Source organism: Stegostoma tigrinum, chromosome 25 (genome assembly GCF_030684315.1).
Source record: "Stegostoma tigrinum isolate sSteTig4 chromosome 25, sSteTig4.hap1, whole genome shotgun sequence".
In the NCBI taxonomy this organism is placed as follows: Eukaryota; Metazoa; Chordata; class Chondrichthyes; order Orectolobiformes; family Stegostomatidae; genus Stegostoma; species Stegostoma tigrinum.
In genome coordinates, this window is record NC_081378.1 from 5,998,438 (window position 1) to 6,020,673 (window position 22,236).

The following is a 22,236-nucleotide window of genomic DNA, read 5'->3' on the forward strand; positions in this document are numbered from 1 at the left end:
ACTGCAGATGCTGAAATCTAAACTGTGAAGAACAAATGCTGGAGATTACAGCAGGTCATGCGGCATCCATGGAGCGAGAGCAAGCTAATTTTTCGAGTCTAGATGGCTCTTCATCAGAACTGAGCTGACCCGCTGTGATCTCCAGCATTTGTTGTTTTCATTTAAGGCCCATTCCTGCTTACCTTACGGAAGATGACGGTGAGCTGCCTTCTTAAATCATTGCAGTCCTTTCAGTCTAGGTAGACCAAACAAGTGGTTGAGGAGGGAATAACTAGATTTTGACTCACGGACACTTAAGGAACAGTGATATGTTTCCCAAGGTCTAAACCCTGGTCTGAGGTGAGAGTGGGGCTTGAAGAGGTTTGGATGATGGGAGCACTACAGTCTGACTTCAGCTCTCTCAGTGCAAGCCTCCTGATGTTAATAATGTTTTTATTGACTTTGAGATTAGATAAGATTAGCATGAGGGCTCATTCTGACACAAAGGCACTGTTTCTTCTTAAAGCCAAATAGTTAGGAAGACTTGCCAGTTCTACTTCCAGTTCAAATAGGACAGAGATATTGTAGTTTTTGTTCCGACGTTGTGGCGCGGAGAACGATCTCAGGCTGGTTTCGGCACCCGGTAGGGGGGCGGGTGATATGAGTTCGTATGTTCGTGTGATTCTGTGAGTATCTTTACAGAGGGAGCTAGCGAACCGCTAGCATCATGGACACTGCTGGTCCCGAGGAGTCAGTGCACTGAGCAAAACCTGCAGCAAAATGAGAAAAAGCTCACTCTGTTTCTCTCTGCACGGACCTGCTGAGTTTCTCCAGCAATTTTTGCTTCTGACGAAAGGAGATGATGGGCTCATAAAGGAGGGGGAAATGTTAACCCTGTATCTCTCTGCTGCCAGACCTGCTGGGTTTCTCTAGCGCCCTCTGAGTTTGTTTAGGATTTTCACCATCGTGCCTTTTTAATTCCAACCGCGAATGATGCCGGGGCAGACTAATCAATTGATCCTTCTGTTGCAACACCCATCGATAACGATAAAAGGGCGGAGAGAGTGGATACGTTCCATAATAAATGCAGATTGCCCACGTATTCACTGTCAGAAAGGCTGTTTCGGGGCACGTTTTGAACTGTTAGATCTAAGTGAAGACAGAATTGCACGGACCATTTGAACATCACGGTGCTTAGGAGGCACCCTCATAAATGCTCACTGAGTGTAGCTTTGTTCAGGTCAAGGCAGTTAAGTTTTCATTCTAATTTTTGGATGCACACGCGCGCACACATCTGTTGGTACAGTTTTAAGGGAATAAAGTAACACCAGGATGGATGTTTGGATAAAACACCTGATGCGACGTAAACATAATGAGGGGGAGTTGTGAGCCACAACAGAGATTTTTTTGTATACTGCAGTTCTGTAGGACTGGAAATACTCACTAAGGTGCTCATGTGCCGGCCGAGTCGCTGAGCGGAGAGGGAGGAGAGAGCAAGGGCTTTGTGTGATGCTCAGTACGTGAGGAACGTGCCGAGGGATCCCCCCCATCCCTCAGTCCGAATCTAGTCCAGAGGATTTTTTAAAAAAAATCTCCCTTAGAATAGTCTACACGATTGAATTACTAACGCTTTGCACAGCACAAAGAAACATCTTAATTTAGACGCAAAATGAAAAGAAAGTGTGCTTTATGATAATCTCTGGATTTATTTTAAAAAGGGTAGTTTTTTCAAGGGGAAGATAAATAAATTTGCTGCTAGAAAATGTCATTTATTTTGTATTTTTTGGAATTTTTTAAAAAAAGAATTAAAATTCGTCGGTGTTAATACAAGTTAAATGAAGTAATTCTTTATAGTTGCGTCAAACTAGTTTACTTTTATCAAGTTACAGTGTTTGGGAGAATTCCATAAAAGCAGACTTTTAATCCCATTGTTTGCTCTGCGACTGAGCAATGGAGACAAAGAAAACGATCTGAAAGAATTCCCATTCACTAGCATCCTCGAAATTTAAGGTCATTCGGAACAAAAGACGAAAAATCACCTTCGCATCAACATAAGACATCTTTATTAGCATTCTGGAAGCTCGTCGTTTTTTCAGTGTCGATTAGAGTGAAGCAATGGCATGTATTTGTCAGGTTAGATTAAACAATTGTGGGACTAATGCAGGTTTGCAAAAAGTTTCCACATTCTGCTATCTGAATGTATAATTCAGTTGTTCCGTCCAGACCACGTACCAGAAGAGGCTTTCTTGTTTTAAAATATACTGTTTTGTCTCTGGATGTATTTTTCTGGGTATGTCCCTTTTTCATCTGCGTTTATGTTTTTTTCTGAGTGTGTTATTGTTTGACAAGGATTTTTTTCCTTGTTGAAGTACATTCATTTTCCCTCTGAGTATATCTGTTTTGGGTGTATAATTTCTTGCTTTAGTCTTTCTTGGTATTTTCTTGTGAGTTCCCTTCTTCCTATTTTGGTACGAATATTGTTTGCTGTGGGTATATTCATTTTACCTCTGGTTGTATATTTTACATAAATATATACTTTATCTGGATATATTCTTTCTCAAATGGACATGTCACAGTTTTCTTCTGGATATATATTTTTTTCTTATGAACATTTTCGTTTTCTTGTTTTTTTTCTCTGGACATGTAATTTTCTGAGCATACGTTTTCTTCTGGGGATTTTCATTCCACTGTGTATATTTCTTTACTCTTCTGGGTATATTTCTTTATTCCTTTGGCTGTATATTTTGGTAAGTAATTTTTTTTCTGGGATTTCTTTCTTTGTCCCCTCTGGCTATATTCTCTTTTCCCTGAGATAATATTCCATTTTATTCCCCTCTGGGTATATCCCCTTCTTCCCTGTGGCCATATGTTTTCTGAGTAAGTATCTTTCTAAGTATAGATCCCTTTTTCTCAGTCATATTTCGACCCGTTTTAGAATCTGTCTCTTGCGTGCCGTGGTAATCTATTTCATTCGCCAGCAGGAGATGCTTTCAAGAAAAGGGGAGGCGCCCTTCACCGGCCTGGCTCCCCTCGCTGATTGGGGGCCAGCTCAAAGCAACGGGCCAATCGGCACCCGGGGGGGCGTGGTTACGTGCTGCTGATTTGCATGCCGTTCCGCCATTGGCTGGGGTGGGCGGATGACGTGCAGGGGTGCCGGTGATTGGGTTAAAAGAGCCGGCCGGCACTGAGTCACTCTCACGAGTTTGCAAGCGCCGGTTGAGCCCCGCGGGTCTGAGCGAACCTGCAGCATTGCGGAGCGCCGGGAGCCGGCTTCCTCGCACCGTTCCGGCCGCACTGCACCCTGCCCATCTGCGCTACTTATTCCGCATCCATCCATCCATCCAGTTCCCTCCACCCGTCTCCGGCCGGCAGAGCACAGCCCCTTCTACAGGGAAACGTCCTCTTTCCTCCATTCTTGGCCCCCGCCAGCACAATGCCCAGGGAGTTAACGCGGAACCCGATGCAGAAAATCTGGATCCCTTATAAGGATGAGCGGCCGGCGTTGCTGACCCGACGTGAGTGTCTAATATTTTTCTAAGAAAAGGCCCAGGGGTCTAGGTTCTTCCCCCCCCACCCACAGGCTTGGTGGTGTTAGTAGTGGTTGGGGAAGGGAATGCAGAGCGAGTCACCCATTCTGTGTGCCTCGCTGATTATAACAAGGTGTAGAGCTGGATGAACACAGCAGGCCGAGCAGCATCAGAGGAGCAGGAAAGCTGACGTTTCGGGTCTGCACCCTTCTTCAGAAAATGGTTAGGGTTAGGAATATTTCTGAAGGGTCGAGACCCGAAACGTCAGCCTTCCTGCTCCTCTGATGCGGCTTGTGTCCATCCAGCTCTACACCTTGTTATATCGGATTCTCCAGCATCTGCAGTTCCGACTATCTGTGTATCTCGCTGTCAGGTTTGTGAGGACAGCAGGCATCCCGGGCATGGGAACCAGTTCCCGGATCTTCCTGCCTGTGGGTGAGCCGGCGCCCTGCCTGAGGGAAAGGTTTTTTTGTTGTGTAAAGTCAGCTTTCTCCCGGTTATTTCAAATGGAGATGAAACATTGAATGAATTCCGCTCTAGCTTTAGCAGCTGATTCACTCACTCTGGACACACACACTCTCTCTCGAAAATATTAAAAAGATCCCTTTGAGCTATACACGTGACTGCTTGTGGGAACTGCAGAGCTACCGGGTTATTTAAGGACGTGGTAATCTCAATGCTGTGCGAAGCTGGCTGTATTACAGTAGTACCTTGATCTCGCTCTCGAATCGGAGGGCTGTCAATGACATTCTCACACTAAACCCCCAATCAAACTCCTTCCTTGCGCAAAAATTGCTGGAGAAACTCCGCAGGTCTCCTGTGGAGAGAAAGCAGAGCTTTGCGTCTGATGATTCTTCATCAGTTGCTTTTGTTCCTCAGTTGCAGCCAGACCTGCTGAGTTTCTCTAGCAATTTCTGCTTCCTTTGTTTCAGATCTTCAGCACCCGCAGTTCTTTTTTTTATTTTTTTGTTGCGTTCCTTGTGCTAGTGTTTTAAGGTGCGTATGACGTGTGCATGTTACAATATTATATATAATTTTAGTATGTGCTTGTAGAATGAATGTTTCGACTAAAATTAGATTCTCGTTTTTCTTGACAATGTATCAGATGGCTCATACAACAGTTGTTGAAATATTCCTAGTGACTTTCAGGTGCTGAGACAATTTTGTATTATTTAAGACTTTTCAAAAGTTTTTTTTGATGGGCCTGGGCCATGTGATTTCTCCCAGAATTACAGAAGATCATTGTTAAGAAATTTCCGAAAGTCGCCGGAACTTTCAGTTTTAGTGTAGCCGGCTCTGAGCTGAGCCCGTGCATGTGAGAGAGATGGGGCCTCTGGTTTGCTATCTCCATGTGGGAGTGATAGTCATTACATCATTCTGTCTGTCTGCTTCCCCACTCTGCAGCTTACCCGCTTGCTATTCAGAGATCTTTCTGAAAGCCGTTTAAAATCCGAGCTGAACTTAGATGGACCAAAGACAAGTTCTTTGAGTCAACATCTGACCCTGTACACGAGATATGCTACAGCACCTATTAAACATGGAAACAAAAATCTGTCCATAGAATGCAATTCAATGGAATCAATAGAATTTCTACTTGGAGCAGACCTTTTGGCCCATCAAGTTCATACCACTCCTCCGAAGACCATCCCACCCAGACCCACCTCCATCCTTGCATTTCCCATGCTAATCCACTTAGCCTGCATGCTGTTGGATTGTGGGAGAGAACCGGAGCACACAGAAGAAACCCAAACAGTCATTTTTTGGGGGGGGGTGGGTGGGTGAGTGAGGTGGTGGTGGGAATGTCCACACGTGGTTGCCTGAGGGTAGAATTGAACCCAAGCCCCTGATGCTGTGAAGCAGCAGTGCTAACCTCTGAACCACTGTGGCTGGTCTAATAATTCTCCACTTCACCTGTCTTACCTACATAACATCTGACTCCCTAGTTGGTTTAAAATATACCTCTGTCTTGGATACACTTAATGACCCAGCTTCGACAGCCCTCTGTGGTAAAGAATTTCATGGAACCACCATCCTCAGAGGAAATTCCTCCTCCTTTCTGAGGTTTAGAAGATTGAGGTGACCATATTGAAATGCCCAAGATTTTGAGGGGACTTGACAGGGTAGATGGGGAAAGGTGGTCTCTCCCTTGTGGGAGAGTCTAGGACCAAAGGGCCTCGCACTTTAAAACAGATGAAGAGGAATATCTTCAGTGATCACTCTGTGGAATTGTTTACCTCAGGGCTGTTGAGGCTGGGTCATATATTCAGGCTATGGTACAGATTTTTAATCAGTAATGAAATCAAGGGCTGCAGGGTTGGGGGGGGGTAGGCAAGAAAGTGGAGTTGAGAATTGACCTCCTATCTCCTGTGGTCTAAAGTGCTTGACTGCTTTCTGAGGTTTTCTCTGTAATTTGAATGTAATTGTCACTTCACTGTCATTTCCTTAAAAATTAGACATCTTGCTGTGTTTTCAGTTAAACAGGTCAAGAAAACAACTCTTTCACTTATTAGGCTGGATAAAGTCTGAGTTATAAAATTACATTGACAGTATGCAGAGCTGGGCTGAGAAGTGGCAGATGGAGTTCAACCTGGATAAATGCGAGGTGATGCATTTTGGAAGGTCGAACTTAAATGCTGAATATAGGATAAAAGGCAGGATTCTCGGCAGTGTGGAGGAACAGCGGGATCTTGGTGTTCAAGTGCGTAGCTCCCTCAAAGTTGCCACCCAGGTGGATGAGGTTGTTAAGAAAGCATATGGTGTTTTGGCTTTCATTACGAGGGGGGTCGAGTTTAAGAGCCGCGAGGTTATGCTGCAGCTCTACAAAACCCTGGTGAGACCACACTTGGAATATTGTGTCCAGTTCTGGTTGCCCTATTATAGGAAATATGTGGAGGCTTTGGAGAGGGTGCAAAGGAGGTTTACCAGGATGCTGCTTGGACTGCAGGGCTCGTCTTACGAGGAGAGGTTGACTGAGCTCTGACATTTTTCTCTGGAGAGAAGGGGGAAGGGAAGTGACCTGATCAAGGTGTACAAGGTGATGAGAGGCACGGATAGAGTCGATAGCCAGAGACATTTCCCCAGGGCAGGATTGATTGCAACGAGGGGTCATAGTTTTAAGATGTTAGGAGGAAGGTATAGAGGAGATGTTAGAGGGAGGTTCTTCACCCAGAGAGTTGTGAGCACATGGAATAGTTTGCCTGTGGTAGTTGTGGAAGCAGAGTCATTAGTGACATTTAAGCGACTGCTGGACATGCACATGGACAGCAGTGAATTGAGGGGAATGTAGGTTAGATTATTTTATTTTTGGATTAGGATTATTCCACGGCACAACATCATGGGCCGAAGGGCCTGTTCTGTGCTGTACTTTTCTACTTGTCATTCCCAGAGTACCTACCTCCTGAAGTGAAGGACCTATAATATGGTCTTTGCAAAGAGACAACTTCCTCCTTCCAGCTTTGGATCATGATTGTTAACCAGATAACTTAGTTCAGATAAATGTTTATTTTTGAATAAGGTGCTACTTTGACTATCGTGGCAGGTTTTACTTTCATTTATTTGTCCACTGTCTTGTTTAAGCTCTGAGGGCTTTACTACAGAATTTGCCTGCGGTCAGTTGATTGAATTTCTAGAAGTTCAAATAACACTGCTGTGGATTGAAAGAGTGGCTGTTGTGGCAACACAGAACTTCAGCTGACGCTGCCTCTGCTATTGAATAAATGGATTCATTCAGCTGTCCTCCTCCCTAGCTGAATGCTGCTTGGAAAAAGGTTTCCTAGAGAGTGAGAAAGACATGCATTTATATAGTGCCTTTCACAACCTCAGGACCTACCCCCAGAGTAATTCAGTCAATATTGTATGAGTAACAAACTTTGCAGTTTGAAACACAAATCTGGTCTGTTCCTTTGAACACTGTTAGATGCTGCTACAATAATGTGGGTCAATATACAAGATATTTTTTACTAATGTTCACCCAGTATGTCGTCTTCAGATCTGATGTTTGTTGCTAACATCAGGGCTTCATTCTGTTCTTTTCTCCAATCATCAGATAGTAAGGTTGCCAGCTGGCCAAATATATATTTGTTGCTTTGGGCCATTGCTGTCCATGTGCTGTAGGTCTTTGACTTTGATGCCCTAGCAATCCACTCAATTGCTACAGAGGCCAGTTGAAAATCAACCACATTGCTGTGGGACTGGACACAGGTTTGTCAGACCAGGTAAAGATGGTGGTTTCCTTCCTGAAAGGACAGTAGTGAGCTAGATGGGTTTTCCCAACAATCAACAATGGCTTCATGGTCTTCAGTAGATTCTTAATTCCAGATATTTTCATTGTATTAGAATTCCACAATCTGGTGGGATTTGGGCCTGGGTCCACTGAACATTTTAGCTGAGTTTCTTGATTTTAATAGCTTACTGATTTAATAATCCCTCTTTGCCGTGCCCCCCCATGTAGCTCTTCAATATTACAAGTAATCCTATGCCTCAGTTGATAAACATGCACTGTATTCAAATGTACAGTTGCATGGGTCATTTTGAGAGAGCTTTCCAAACACTTTGCAAGCTTCCAAGGCATCTATTAGTTTAAATGGAAATGGATTGCTTTGTGGGGGGATGGGATGTGTAATGCTGCAGCTCCATTTGTCATCCTTGTCCATCTGTTCTTGGGTTGCCCCAACCTACACCCCAACAACCCTAAAGCAGGGTAGTAGTTGTGTAGAACTGCAATCACTTTTTAAAGTATTGAGTGCTTGATGTGTGTCAACAAAGATTGTTGACACAGAAAACAGTGTCTGCAGTATATTTGATTAGTTGCCATTGTCTTACATTTTTAATTCCGAGTTTTGTAGATCTAGGAATTTCAAATTCACTCAAAGGTAAATAGCATTCAGTGCTACAAACTCTAAGGTTATTGCTCACTCATGTACTTGCAGTGTTCATGGTGTTTTCCTTCTTGAGGAGGGATCCTGTCACCTACGTTACTTCCAGTAGTAATAATAAGTCAAATCTTGCACAAGGTTCTATACATAGTGAAGCATCAATTGCTCACCTGCACCAAAGCATGACCCATGCTGTCGAGGTGATACATGTACACAGAGCTCCACTCCCACCGCCATCTGGCCAGTCATATGGTCTGCCTTTGCAGAATACTGCTGGTAGGAGGGCTTCTATCAAATTCCCCTCGGACCCACCTAAAGCAATTTTTAAAAAAAAAATTCCAGGACATTGGGACAGTTACCATCCGACACCCCAGTTCCCTTCTTTATACATTGTGGCTCACTATCAGGAAGTTGTCCATCTCCCTGTGTGATATTTCACACTTTGTACTAGCTGGCAATTTAACACATTTTGCCAACTATCCTTGGGATAATGCCACTTAGATACCGATTGCTTTTTGTTACATTGCTGGTATCTGAGCTAATGGGAATCTTGACCTGCCTCACTTTCTTAATCATCTGGATTTAATACAAGCCCCACATTGCCAACTTCGTTGTTTGGAATGACTTTGAATCTGTGATCACGACCATTTCAATGGCCTTTTGGAAGAGAATTGGATAAATGCCTGGAAGTAGGGAAGAATGCAGGGCAATGGTGGAAGTGGTTTGGAGCGATATGGGTCAGGCACAGACAAATGGGATTAGTTTAGTTTGGGAACATGGTCGGCATGGATTGGTTGGACTGAGGAGTCTGTTTCCATGCCATGTGACTTTATGACTGAGCATGGTGGAGGTAAGGTCATTTAATATTTTTAAGGCAGATGTAGATAGGTCCTCTTTATGAATGAAGGAGTCTGATTTTTAAGTAGGAGGGTTTGTGACAGGAAAGCAGAGTTGAGGACATGACTGATCAGCCAGGAGTTTATTGGCACGGCAGGCCCAAAGGGACCAAATGGCTTAGTGCTGCTCCTGAATTCCTAGTTTTTCCTGTGAGAAAGGAGATTAGCATTGTGTTTGCAAGCACTTCTCAACAGTACTGGCTGTTCAGTCTGACTGTTTGTTTGAAACTTTTGAAATGGTGAATAACTTTTTTTGAGGTCGCTTTGAATCTTGACACATACTGTGCGTTGTGTTGAGCTTCTTGGAGGATTTGAAGCCTTGTATTAAATTCTGTATGTCAGCAATCTGATTGCTGACAGGATGTAAATATACAGTCACTGCCGCCTCAGTAGGTCTGTGCTGTCGTTAGACAGAGGTGACTGATGGTGGTTTAATCTGAAGGTCACTATGCCTCAGGCACAGGGTGAAGTTGAGAAGCTAGGGATCTTCATGGTCACCTTGGCCAATGTAGGCATTGAACCTGCATGACTGGTGTCACTCTGTGTATCACAAACCAGCTGTCGTAAGGGCACAATACAAAAATGGTATTTGTCGATTGCAAGGCTCATAGCCACGGGTATGGATTTGAGATTTTGGGCCAACTAACAGTGAGGCATTAAATGCATTTGTCTCATGACTTTTGGTTCAATGTTATGTGACCTAGAGCTAGTTTTCCTATTTCTGAGGGTCATGGTTGTGATAACACCATTTTACTTGCCCATTGTATCTTTTCAGCTACAACACCAGCACTTTTGATACCAGTGGATGCTTTATTTGTAACTGAATTGGACCATTATAAGAAAATGAATGGAGCCCGACACTGTTTAGGAGCTTAAGTTGCTGCTCACTCCAGTGTAATTTCAAAATCCTGGTACTTCAGTTGTCAAGCTGGTTTTCCTGAATTCTAATAGAATTCCCAATGTGGACTTGCTAAGTTTTGCGCCCGATATTTTTTTACGGAGAAATTAGTCTGTCGACCCTTCAACATAAAGCCTCCCACCATAGTTTTACAGTTTTACTTTTACACCACCTCAGATTATTGATATTTGGGAGAGTTGCGTGTCTGAGTTGAAAGTAGGACCGCGCTAGGGAAGGCAGTCCACAATCGTCTTGTTCAAACAAGCCCCAAAAAATGTCAGTCTGAAGTGTAAAGGGTATATGAATAGATTAGGAATTAGATCACTTGTCTGTGTTTTAATCGCCTTCTCAAAGTAAACTCTCGCGCCTGCTGAAGGTGACTCTCCCAAGAATAATTTCCCGTTGTCCTAGATACAAGGGCATGTTCATGTATTTGGTGATTTAATCCTTTTTAAATCCAAAGTAACGTGACTGCACCCTATGTATTACAGTGCAATTTAGCTGCAGTTTAATGGGTCTTGTCTTGTTTTGTGGATAATTGCGAAGTGTTTCTTCGTAGGTTTAAGTGAATTAAATGCCCAGAAACCCCGTCAACTTGTTTGTTCTCCTTTCCACCATCGCTAGTAGGTTCGTTCCATTTTAGCCAACTTCATTCTTGTTTTAAGAAGAAAAGTGTGTATCTTGTATTCAACGGAATTGGTGGAGTCGATCTGTGTAGCTTTTCTGGTTGGAGGTGCTGTTGTTGCGTTGACGTTTTGTTTCTGCATGTTATGCAAATATATTCCATGTTAGAATATTGATTTTAGAGGCGAGCACTCTGTTTACAGATTACAATGCTCTTTTTGTTTAAAGAGTCATGGGATTTCTCAAGCTCTTTTTAAAAATTAGTTAACTGATACAAAAACCGAGACACTGAGGATCAAAGGCTTTACATCTCTTGGCACGTGACATGACGATTAAAGTTTGCTATTAATTCACTGAATATTTTTGGGCCTGTATTAAATTGTCCACTGCCTTAATTAAAGGAAGTTACTTATTTGATCTTCTTTCCTCTATTCAGCCAATCCTTTTGTGTAGAAAACCAATAAATTATATCTGTTTGCTTGAGAGTAAAATGCACGTTTTGATTAATCCAACCCTGTGTTTTGAGAACTGTTGGTCAACATTAATTACCTTGATTCACAGACCTACTAGACTTGTGTACACTATTGTTTTGCTCGGCTGACCAGTGGTTGGCACTGTTTATTCAGATTACCAGTGGCTATATCAGTTTGGCTGCCTGTGTTTTTATTATATAAACCTACCCACGCAGACAGTACCCTTACTGGGAAAATCGTGGTTTAGAGATGTTTTTAGTTTTCACTTGTGCTTGTTTATTAGCTGATGTTTCTGAAACAAACTTGAACAGTGGAGAATGTCTGTTATGTCCTATACAGTTGCTTTTAACAGCAACATTTGATGTACTGATGATGGAGTAACTTGTTTGAAATGCTAGGAATTCCTTTTCCTTTTTGACCTAAATCATCCACCTAGTCAGTGATATGACTACACACTTCCAGAACAGAAGAGACTGACTGACTTGTCCCTCTTAAACCTCACAGGTGGGGACACTACCAATGTGCCACAACAGCACCCATCCCCTTTGATCTATTACCCCTGTGGCATCTTTGTTACCAGTTTTGTAGGTCATTACAAGCATGATACAGGATGCATTCTCTGCTGCACACCTGCAAATTTTTAAAGGTGTGTGAGGGGAAAACAAAACTCAAATCCATGGTGGGAAAGGGATTTGTCATTACCTGCACTTGTGTTCTTGATGTGTATGCCGTTTCTTCTTTTTCCTCTCTTGATCAGCATCTGTTCCCCACCTGACAAATTCCCCCACTGTGATTGTGATGGTGGGATTACCAGCTCGAGGGAAGACCTATATTGCTAAGAAACTGACTCGCTACCTCAACTGGATTGGAGTCCCGACTAAAGGCAAGTACATGACCCACAAAAGTACTGTTGAAATAAGGGTGTAATTTAAGGTTTGAATTATGCAATTGAATTGGTGCATGCAAAGGAGTAATGATGATATTAATTTAGATTCTTCTTGTCGGTGAGCAGTCACATTTGCAAGAAATTACTGGGTCTTAAAAAAACAACCACGAACAAGCAATGGCAATAGGATGGAATGTAACATTGTTGTGAGGTTTCAGCACTCTTGCTTTATTATTCAATTTCCAATCTGGAGGCAGAATAGTTGTAAGTTTTTTTAAATAAGGCCATATTTTTAAGTTGTAAGTATCTCCTGGTATGTTGTGTGATTGGAAGAAAGAAAAGCTTTTGACTGGCTCTTGAAGGTGTCTGTTTTTCAACTTTAAACCCAATTCTGTGTTTGTACCTTTGCTTAATTCAGGCTTTCTGTTCCTGTTTTAACCTGTGAATGAATGCAGAGACTGTGTTTTAAAGAATTTAAAGTGGGATACCACTAGCATCACTGCGGGACAGAAGGATTTCATTCTACTCATTAATGTTTATCCACTTTAAATGTTGGGCATGATCCACAGTGGGAGAGACTTTTAAACTTGAGAGAAGTTGGTGTTGTAGTGTAACAGCTGAACTAATGTTAGTGAAGTGTACCAAAGCCATGAACTTAAAGGAGCAAGAAAAAAACGTTTTGTTGACACTTCAATGGCATGGAGGTGAGAATAAAATGTAGTGGGAAGAAAGCAGCTATTGTAAACTCTTTAACTTGCTCTTCAGATGGGCCCTACTAATAATACTCTGCTTGGCCTGCTGTGTTCATCCAGCCCCACACTTTGTTATCCAATAATACTCTGTCCTTGCTTTACACAGTCTTTAATGTTGGAGAATACCGTCGAGAGGCTGTAAAATGGTATCGTTCTTATGACTTCTTCCGGCATGATAATGAAGATGCAATGAAGATTAGAAAGTGAGTAAATTGGTGCATACCTTAACTTGTAACCCGCAATAGTAGTGTTTAATAGAATTTCTTTAGTACTGTACCATTGTCACCCTGTAATGTATCAGAGGGCCTATGCTTTCTGTGCACTCCAATTGGAGTTAGATGTTGGAAAGCTCTGAAAAACCATGGGCTGGTCCCAATAATTGTCTGCTCAAGGAATGCTTCTTATCTCTTTGGCTGGATTCACAGCACAAAGGAACCAAATATGGGCACCGTATGGGTCTGATCTCTTTTTGAGTTGTACAAAGAAACTGGCCCACTGAGGGTTAAAATGATAGTCACAATTCATTCTGGATAATGAAGGATTAGGGAAAGGAGAAGTAAAGCTATAATCCTATGGCAGACAGCAAAGACAAAGTCCAAGCCAAGAAAAGCAGACAGATGAGTAAGGCTGATGTGGAAGCACATTATAGACTTGGTTGGCTGTCCAGGTGGTTTTGCTTTTAAACTTGAACCACATGATTTGGACTCTCGCTATTCATTTTCATGGATTCTGTACAGCCTTATTAAAATACTCCTTAATTATTTGCAGTGTTCATTTAGTTTAACTTTTTCCACACTGGAGATGCATGTGGGGCTAGACACATCAGGAGAGATGTTAGGAAGTATCTCCACGCCCAGAAGGTGATAGATGTTTGGAACTCGCTTCCGCAATGGCAGTGGACGCTGGGTCAGTTGTTAATTCTAAATCTGAGATAAATATACATTTGCTTAACAATTTCAGGGAAATAGGCTAAAGGCAGATACAGGGAGTTAGGCCACCCATCAGTCATGATGTCTTTGAATGGCAGAACAGGCTCAAGGGGCTGAATGGCCAGCTCTGTTCCTATGTTTTCATGCCTACACCCCTTCTACTTATTCCAAAGATCAACATTACAAAATTACACAAAAGATATTTTTAATTGCAGTGGTGTAATGAGCTATGTGGATATCCTGAGTGCATTTCCTGAATTCTTCAGTTAAACAGTAATTAGATTTAGGGAAAATATTCTGAACCATACATTCCAAACCAAGGTGTTGCATTGTGATCAGTAGTAAATGGGCAGGAAACATTAAAGAGACTGTAAGAACGGCAGATGCTGGAGTCAGAGGTAAGTGTGTGGAGCTGGAGGAACACAGCAGGCCAGGCAGCATCAGAGGAGCAGGAAAGTCGACATTTCGGGTTGGGACCCTTCCAAAAACCTGAAATGTCAACTTTCCTGCTCCTCTGATGCTGCCAGACCTGCTGTGTTCTAGCTCCACACTTATCTAAGGAATTATTAGAGCTTCTAATGTAGCAAATTCAGGGGTATTCTGAGTGTCGTCTCTAAATTACAACAGTGATGAGTCTACCTCAATTATGCTAAACTCCTGTTTCTTTTGCAATCTCCAGGCAGTGCGCCTTAGCGGCTTTAAGAGATGCAAAATCCTACCTGACTGAAGAGGGTGGTCAAATTGCAGTAAGTACCCTCCCCATGACTGTCAGACTAAGCAACATACTGTTTATAATCTCTGACAAGGTTTCCCACTGGCCCAAGAGTGCCACAATGATGCCAAACGAAGGTTGCAGGAACAGCAACTCATATTCCGCTTGGGAACCCTGCAGCCCAATGGTATCAAATGTGGACTTCACCAGCTTCAAAATCTTCTCTCTCCGCCCCCCCCCCCCCCCCCCCCCCCCACCGCATCCCAAAACCAGCCCAGTTCGTCCCCTCCCCCCACTGCACCACACAACCAGCCCAGCCTCTCTCTGCCTCCCTAACCTGTTCTTCCTCTCACCCATCCCTTCCTCCCACCCCAAGCCGCATCTCCATTTCCTACCTACTAACCTCATCCCACCTCCTTGACCTGTCCGTCTTCCCTGGATTGACCTATCCTCTCCCTACCTCCCCACCTATACTCTCCTCTCCACCTATCTTCTCTCTCCATCTTCGGTCCGCCTCCCCCTCTCTCCCTATTTATTCCAGAACCCTCACCCCATCCCCCCCCTCTGATGAAGGGTCTAGGCCTGAAACGTCAGCTTTTGTGCTCCTGAGATGCTGCTTGGCCTGCTGTGTTCATCCAGCCCCACACTTTATTATCTTGGATTCTCCAGCATCTGCAGTTCCCATTATCACTGGCCCAAGAGTTCTGTTTGCCATCACTCAATTTGTTTTGTAGTCAGCATTTGTGTCTCTAAGTTTGGATTTTCCTTTAGAAATAGTCCATGACCAAGAGAGGAATGACAGTGCTAGAGCTATGCACTAATTTTCCTCCCCATCTTTCTGGGATGGAATTTGTAACACTGCACAAGGTGTGTTGTGATGGTTTAATATTAAGAGATGGGCACCCCTTGGGCTCAACACGACCATTATTTTGAGTTGTGTAATAGTTGAGGTTGTCTTGACAGAACAACGGTTTAATCTATGTTGTACAAATTATTATTCTTAGATTCATGGTTCAACATTTTGTATCTAGAGTACAGTTTCATACTTGTGCAATAGTAAATACTGAAATAGAATAACTAACGTTCTAATGTGTCCATACAACTGTACAGTTGATGTAAATGGAAGACAAGTGTTTTCATTACAGTTGAGTTAATTGAGAAGAATACTGTTGCTTTGACCAACGACTTGAACATAATGTAGGTTTTTTGACACTTGTGACCAAAGCCTTTCTTATTTTATGAAGGTTTTTGATGCTACAAATACCACAAGGGAGAGGAGAGAGATGATCCTAAACTTTGCCAAAGAAAATGAATGGAAGGTCAGTATAATTTAAAGACAATTCCAAATAGCTGGCCTATTACTAGATTCTTCTCAATCCCAACCATGTCAATCATGTTTTTTTATTTGCCTTTATACCAAGGGGTTAGCATAGTGAGCTATGTCATAGTCTAGGCTGATTTATGCTTCGAGATGGTGTCCCCATAACTTTGAACTTTGTGCATTTCAGCTTTTTTCCCTTGGGTTTGACTTGAGGATGTGTGCTGCCCATTGGAGGGCCTTGATTGTGTAGTGTGCAAAGAAATCTGATTCTGAAAGGGGCCTGTGTTATCTGCAGTAGCATGTATTTTCCTTTCCAATATATGAAAGTTGGCCAGTATTCTGAACACACAATGTCCTTGAGAGTTTCAATGGTGGGTCTATATGCTTTCATTTCCTGTCTGTGTTCTCTATGGGGCTGAGAATTTAGTCACTGGATTTCAGAATTTTCCTTTGAAGAAATGTCTCTGGTGAAATGACGTACAATATAACTGTTGACCTGAGGACATTATAAACTTAACTTCACACAGGGTGGAGGAGGTAATTGAAAATGCTGTCTTTCTTTCGCAGGTATTTTTTGTGGAATCTGTTTGTGATGATCCAAGTGTGGTGGCTGCAAATATTATGGTAAGTGGGGAAAACTTTTATATTCCTTTCAATAACAAGTCAGCAAATTGTTGGGTGTCTTCTTTTTTGAGAAGATTTCAGCTTTCATTTAAATCACCAGTAAGACTGAATATGTTTCAATATATGCAGGATGTGAAAGTATCCAGTCCAGATTATATGGACTGTAACAGAACAGATGCAATGGAAGACTTCCTGAAGCGAATTGAATGCTATAAAGCAACATACCAGCCCTTGGACCCAGATCATTATGACAAGTAAGATCTATACTTTGACATCGCAGTATCAGTGTAAGTGCAGAGCCTGTGCTTGCAACTTTCTGACTGTTAAAAGGCACTACCAAAAACTCTAATTTCCCACCTGGAGTAGGAATGATTCTTAATCATTCAGCACAGCATGATTAACAGTAACAATCTTGAGTAAAGATTGATGCATTATAGAGATTATTCTCATGTATGAAGGAATATGCTTGGGGCCTGATGCAAACCCAAAGAAAAGGTGCCTTTAGCAGATCAGTTAACTGCAAGAATGATGTTCCCAATATCCAGGGAGTACAGAACCAGAAGGTCACAGTCTGAGGATAAGGGATAGACCATTTAGGACTGAGATGAGGAGAAATGGCTTCACCCAGAGAGTGCTGAGCGTGTGGGATTCTCTGGCACAGAAAGCAGTTGAGGCCAAAATGCTGAATATTTTCAAGTAGTAGTTAGATATAGTTCTTGGGCTAAAGGGTATGTGGAAAAAGTGGGAACAGGATCCCGAGTTGGACGGTCAGCCATGAGCATAATGAATGGCAGAGCAAGCTTCTAATTCCTATGTTGTGGAATCAAAGGTATATCCTGAAGAAGTGGTGGATGTGGGCATAATTGTATCATTCTAAAAGACACATGGATAAGTACATGAGTAGGAAAGGTTGGGAGGGACACTGGCCAGAACAAGGCAAGTGGGACTAGTTTAGTTTGAGATTCTGTTTGGCTTGGACTGGTTGGAATGAAGGGTGTGTTTTTGTGCTGTATGACTCTGACTACAAATTGTGTTTTTCTTGCGCTGCCCATTCAGTTCCTAACAAATGGCATTGGGGCAAACTTTGCTTATTATGCAAAAGTTCTGAAAGACGTTTTTATTGTAATTGATGTCCTTTGGTGTCTCTACTGACAATAGACATGACATTTATGGTGCAGCTTCTGTAGTGTTGTAATCAAAGTAATGTTGACGGGTTATTGCCGAGAGAATTAAAATGGTGCTGAACATCTGTACTAACTATTTGCACCTCTCCACTTTCCTGTATTTGTTAGGGATCTGTCGTTCATCAAAGTGATTAATGTTGGCCGGAGGTTCCTTGTAAACAGGGTCCAAGACCACATCCAGAGCAAAATAGTTTATTACCTGATGAATATTCATATCCAGCCTCGGACAATTTACTTGTGTCGCCATGGGGAAAGCGAATACAATCTCCAAGGCAGGATTGGCGGTGACTCTGGTCTCTCGTACAGGGGAAAGAAGGTACCTGTCAATATTTGACAACATTTGGGTAATTTTTTTAATTCACAAGGAAGTTGGGGGCGGGGGAGAGGATGTCCCTGACCTCTAGAAACTCTGACTTTTGAACGCCTCGCATTTTTTTAAAAATGTGATCTCATTCAGGATGTGGCTTTAAAGATTTGACATAAGAGCAATACTTCACATGCCTAAGAATGGTTCCTATATGTGGGAGGGCATTGTTCCAACTTGGAAGTGGGCTTCAGGAAGAAATCTGTCTTGGACTGCCCGAAATACAGACATTTGTCCCAATGAATTGGTTCTATCATTCAGATTCTGACTGATGATTGATTGGAGACTTAGCTCTCATATTCCCACCTTTTTTGCCTCTGACTCCTTTACTATATTTAGATTAGCAAAACATGTTATTTATCACAGTTTTAAATTGACATTAGGTGAAATGCTCAGTCAGAATTTGAGTAAGAGTTCCCAGCTTTATCCACTTATAAATAGATGTGTTTCTTCTTTTTATCCCTGGAGAAACTCTGCAGGTCTGGCTGCATCTGTGGAGAGAGAATCAGAATTAGTGTTTGGAATCTAGTGACCCTTCTTCAGGTCTTAGTCCTGATTTGAGGCTTTGCTGGATTCAGACCTGCTGAGTTTCTTCAACAATTTTTCTCACTTCTTGTTTTAGATCTTCAGCATCTGCAGTTCTTTGTCTCATTTCAGTAAAAATAGTTTCCCAACACTAAATGTTAAACTTTTGATCAAATCTCCTCCCCTTTTTTACTAAATTCCAGCTGAATTTTCTGTAATTTTAACAATGGAAGCTTCAGCCTGTATAATTTAAGATCGTGCTGTTTATTGTTGCGAATGTAAAAAGCGCAACATACTAACTTGGCATTTGGTCATTTTAGCAATTACTTCACTCAGTTTTTCCTGGTTCACTTACCAACTCATTTGAGACACATAAACACATGTAATAGCCAATATGATCCACTGAGCCATCTCTCTCCCAGCAATGTCAATGATTTTTTTCCTCCCAGGTCAAAAATGTAACAAGTCAAATGCGTAATTTCTCTCCCTTTTTTTCTTGTTTGTTTATGCAATTGTGGCAATGTACCTACAACTGGCCTAGGTTCAAGCCCTATCTGCCCCAGAAGTCTTCAAATCAGGTTGATTTTTGGACTAATTTATTTTGTGCTAACTTTAGGTTGGTGCAGTTAGTATTCATGAAGATCCTGAAATAAGTTTTTATTTACAAGGTTGGCTTTTTACACTGAGGATTAGCTAGTCCTGGCTGCTGTCTTTAGAATCAGCTTGTGGTTTCCTTCCTGCCTTCCACCTTTTGCATAAATGGTCAGGCCACATTTTGGAGTTTCAGTTCTGGGAACCTTTATTTAAGGAAGGACTTAAAGCTCTTGAGAGAGTGCAAAGGAGATTTTACTAGAATGATATCTGGAATAAGGGGTTTTAGATACAAGGAAAGACTTGAGAAATTAGGCATGGAGCCTAGGAGATTTTTTAAGAGGTGACATTACCGAGGTGTTAAAATAAAGAACCATTTTGACAGGGTAAATATTTTCAGTTTCCACCAGTTGGTGTGTCAATAATTCAGGTTCACAACTTCAAGATTGTCAGCAGAAGAGCTAGGAGTGAGATGAAGAGAAACCTCAACTCCAAATTATTGGGATTTGGAATGGGAGGTGGATTCTATAGAGGTTTTGAGACAGCTGGATAACATGATAGTGGTGAATTTCAAAGGCTATGGCGATAGGGCTGGACAGTCAGACAAGCTGGGTAGCTCTTTTGGGAGCTGGTACAGACATGGTGGGCCAAATGGCCGCCTACAGAAAATACTGTGAAATGAGTGCACTTTAAAAAGAAATTCTCCTCCCTTCCTTGACATTTTTTTGTGCTTATTTTTATCTTGCAGTTTTCCTCCGCACTAAGCACCTTCCTGGAGGAGCAGAATCTTAAGGATCTGAAGGTGTGGACCAGCCAATTAAAGCGAACCATACAAACGGCAGAGGTTTTAGGTGGTCGATATGAGCAATGGAAAGCTCTGAATGAAATAGATGCTGTGAGTTTCTTTTTAGTGTGGTTTTAATAAACAATTCCAGTTTTTGTGCCCCTGACTTTCTGTTTTAAGCCCAGCTATTGCTCCAGTCTATTTGAAAATGAGCCGAGACTTCAATGAATGGCCTGTTTGTTAATTTGAACAATCTATTCTTGTGCTTCATTTAGTTTCTGTTAGAAAATGCCTGCTGCTGCCCTCATTTTCTTTTTTCTCTCCTCTTCGGGTTGACCTCAACTTTAGAATGGCACTATCATGGGTACAAATCAGAGCTTCCTGGCACAGTATCCTTCCCTAACTACTGGTCAACAGCTGTGGTAAAGGTGGAATAGCCCATGTGCTATAAGCTGGCCCACAATGCCCTTGGGGAGGGAACTTCAGGATTTTGACCCAGTGACAGTGAAGGAATGCTGATTGGCTTGGGGGGAGGGGGAATCTTGCAGGGGCTGGTGTTCCCATGTATCTGCTGCCCTTTATTCCTTTCAGATGGAATTAGAACATAGAATGGTACAGCACAGTACAGGCCCTTTGGTCCATGATGTTGTGCCGACCTATTTTCCTACTCTTAAGACCAATCTACCCTGCATACTCTACATTTTACTATCCTCCATGTGCCTATCCTGGAGTCACTTAAAAGTCTTTAAAGTGTCTGACTCTGCTAGCAGTGCATTCCACATGCCCACCACGCTCCGTAAAGAACCTACCTCTGACGTCTCGCTTACCTTTCTCCAATTGTGTTTTTTAAAAAAAATGATGGCCCCTCGTAATAGTCATTTCGGCCCTAGTTGTAAATTTCCCAAATTCTCGACTATTGTTTCTCGGGCATCCTAGGTTTCAAAAAAATCACTTTGGGTGTTGCTATATAAAATGGAAAATTTTTAGGAAAAAATGAGGGTACCCAGTGAGTTTTATTTTAAACTTGCATATTGACCTAGAGTCCTACTCTTTGCATCAGAGCAGTACTTTTTTCTGGCATTTTGGGGTCAAAAAATAAACCATGAAATGCCTTTTTTATTACTGCAGGGTGTATGTGAGGACCTGACCTATGAAGAAATCAAGGAACAGCACCCTGAGGAATATGCATTACGTGAACAAGACAAATATTATTACCGCTACCCAACTGGTGAGGTAGGTTACAGCTCGTGTGTGTTGACTGTGATTCCATCAGGATGGAAACATTTTAAAGCTTAATCCACTTAATGTGGCGACACTGCATTCCTGAGAAAACAAGGTGTGGAGCTGGAGGTGCACAGCAGGCCAAGCACCCTGAAGGGTCTAGGCCCAATGTATCAGCTTTCCTGCTCCTCTGATGCTGCTTGGCCTGCTGTGTTCCTCCGGCTCCACACCTTTTTGTTATCTCAAATTCTCTAGCATCTGCAGTTCTCTGAAACACCACATTCCTGGCTGTTGTTCAGGAACAGATGAAGCCTGTTTCAGAAATTGGTTTCCTGATCCTCCTTTTTGGGTGTAATTTCCATAACGACTTCCAGGATTTCCATAGTGACATCCAGGATGTTTACCAGACTATATCGCATACTTTTTAAAAAAAATTTTTGCACAGATGCTGATGGGGATAAACCAAAATAGTACTTAATCCCTCACTTTGCTGTAATCCTGTTGCACCTGCCTCTTGGAAAGTGTCACCTTGAAATTGTAAACTGACCGGTATCTGTTCTTTGGTTTTTGTTTTAGTCCTACCAAGACTTGGTGCAGCGTTTGGAGCCAGTCATCATGGAACTGGAGAGACAGGGAAATGTCTTGGTCATTTGCCACCAGGCTGTGATGCGCTGCCTCTTAGCTTATTTTCTAGATAAAAGTGCAGGTATGTGCATTGAAGAACACACTCATATCCTGTTATTTGACACTCATGACCAGCCTTCTCTCAGATGAAACAGCAAGTCTAGTTGATTCAGTGTAATATAATCTGCAGTGTGTATCAGCCATCTAGTGTGTTAAATGTTGAGCCTAACAAGGGAATGAGGTGTAATATTGATGACTGACAATGTTGGGTTGTTTTCTGTTTTTGCAGATGAGCTGCCATATCTAAAGTGTCCTCTTCACACAGTATTAAAATTGACTCCATTTGCTTATGGTGAGTTTGATTTTTCTTGTGCATGTTGTTTAGTTTGATTTTGCATTGAAGTGGATGACCTTTTTTTAAATTTTCTTTCTTTACACTTCAATTTAG

The 22,236-nt window shown here is 42.2% G+C and overlaps 1 protein-coding gene across 6 annotated transcripts in view; it reads left to right on the forward strand.

Moving 5' to 3' along the window:
- pfkfb3 (6-phosphofructo-2-kinase/fructose-2,6-biphosphatase 3) overlaps nucleotides 1-22,236 on the forward strand; it is a 105,938-nt gene that overhangs the window by 67,523 nt on the left and 16,179 nt on the right. For 4 of the 6 annotated variants that reach the window (XM_059654457.1, XM_059654459.1, XM_059654458.1 and 1 more), the window contains exons 1-12: nucleotides 3,187-3,494; nucleotides 12,029-12,154; nucleotides 13,016-13,112; nucleotides 14,518-14,584; nucleotides 15,795-15,869; nucleotides 16,439-16,495; nucleotides 16,625-16,749; nucleotides 17,788-17,995; nucleotides 19,908-20,054; nucleotides 21,072-21,176; nucleotides 21,741-21,870; nucleotides 22,078-22,140. In XM_059654457.1, coding sequence (XP_059510440.1) covers nucleotides 3,413-3,494; nucleotides 12,029-12,154; nucleotides 13,016-13,112; nucleotides 14,518-14,584; nucleotides 15,795-15,869; nucleotides 16,439-16,495; nucleotides 16,625-16,749; nucleotides 17,788-17,995; nucleotides 19,908-20,054; nucleotides 21,072-21,176; nucleotides 21,741-21,870; nucleotides 22,078-22,140 — 1,282 coding nt within the window. In that variant the 5' untranslated portion in view covers nucleotides 3,187-3,412. Of the gene's footprint in view, nucleotides 1-3,186; nucleotides 3,495-10,686; nucleotides 10,802-12,028; nucleotides 12,155-13,015; nucleotides 13,113-14,517; nucleotides 14,585-15,794; nucleotides 15,870-16,438; nucleotides 16,496-16,624; nucleotides 16,750-17,787; nucleotides 17,996-19,907; nucleotides 20,055-21,071; nucleotides 21,177-21,740; nucleotides 21,871-22,077; nucleotides 22,141-22,236 lie in introns of those variants that run through there. The other 2 variants (XM_059654461.1, XM_059654460.1) reach the window with 2 other exon arrangements.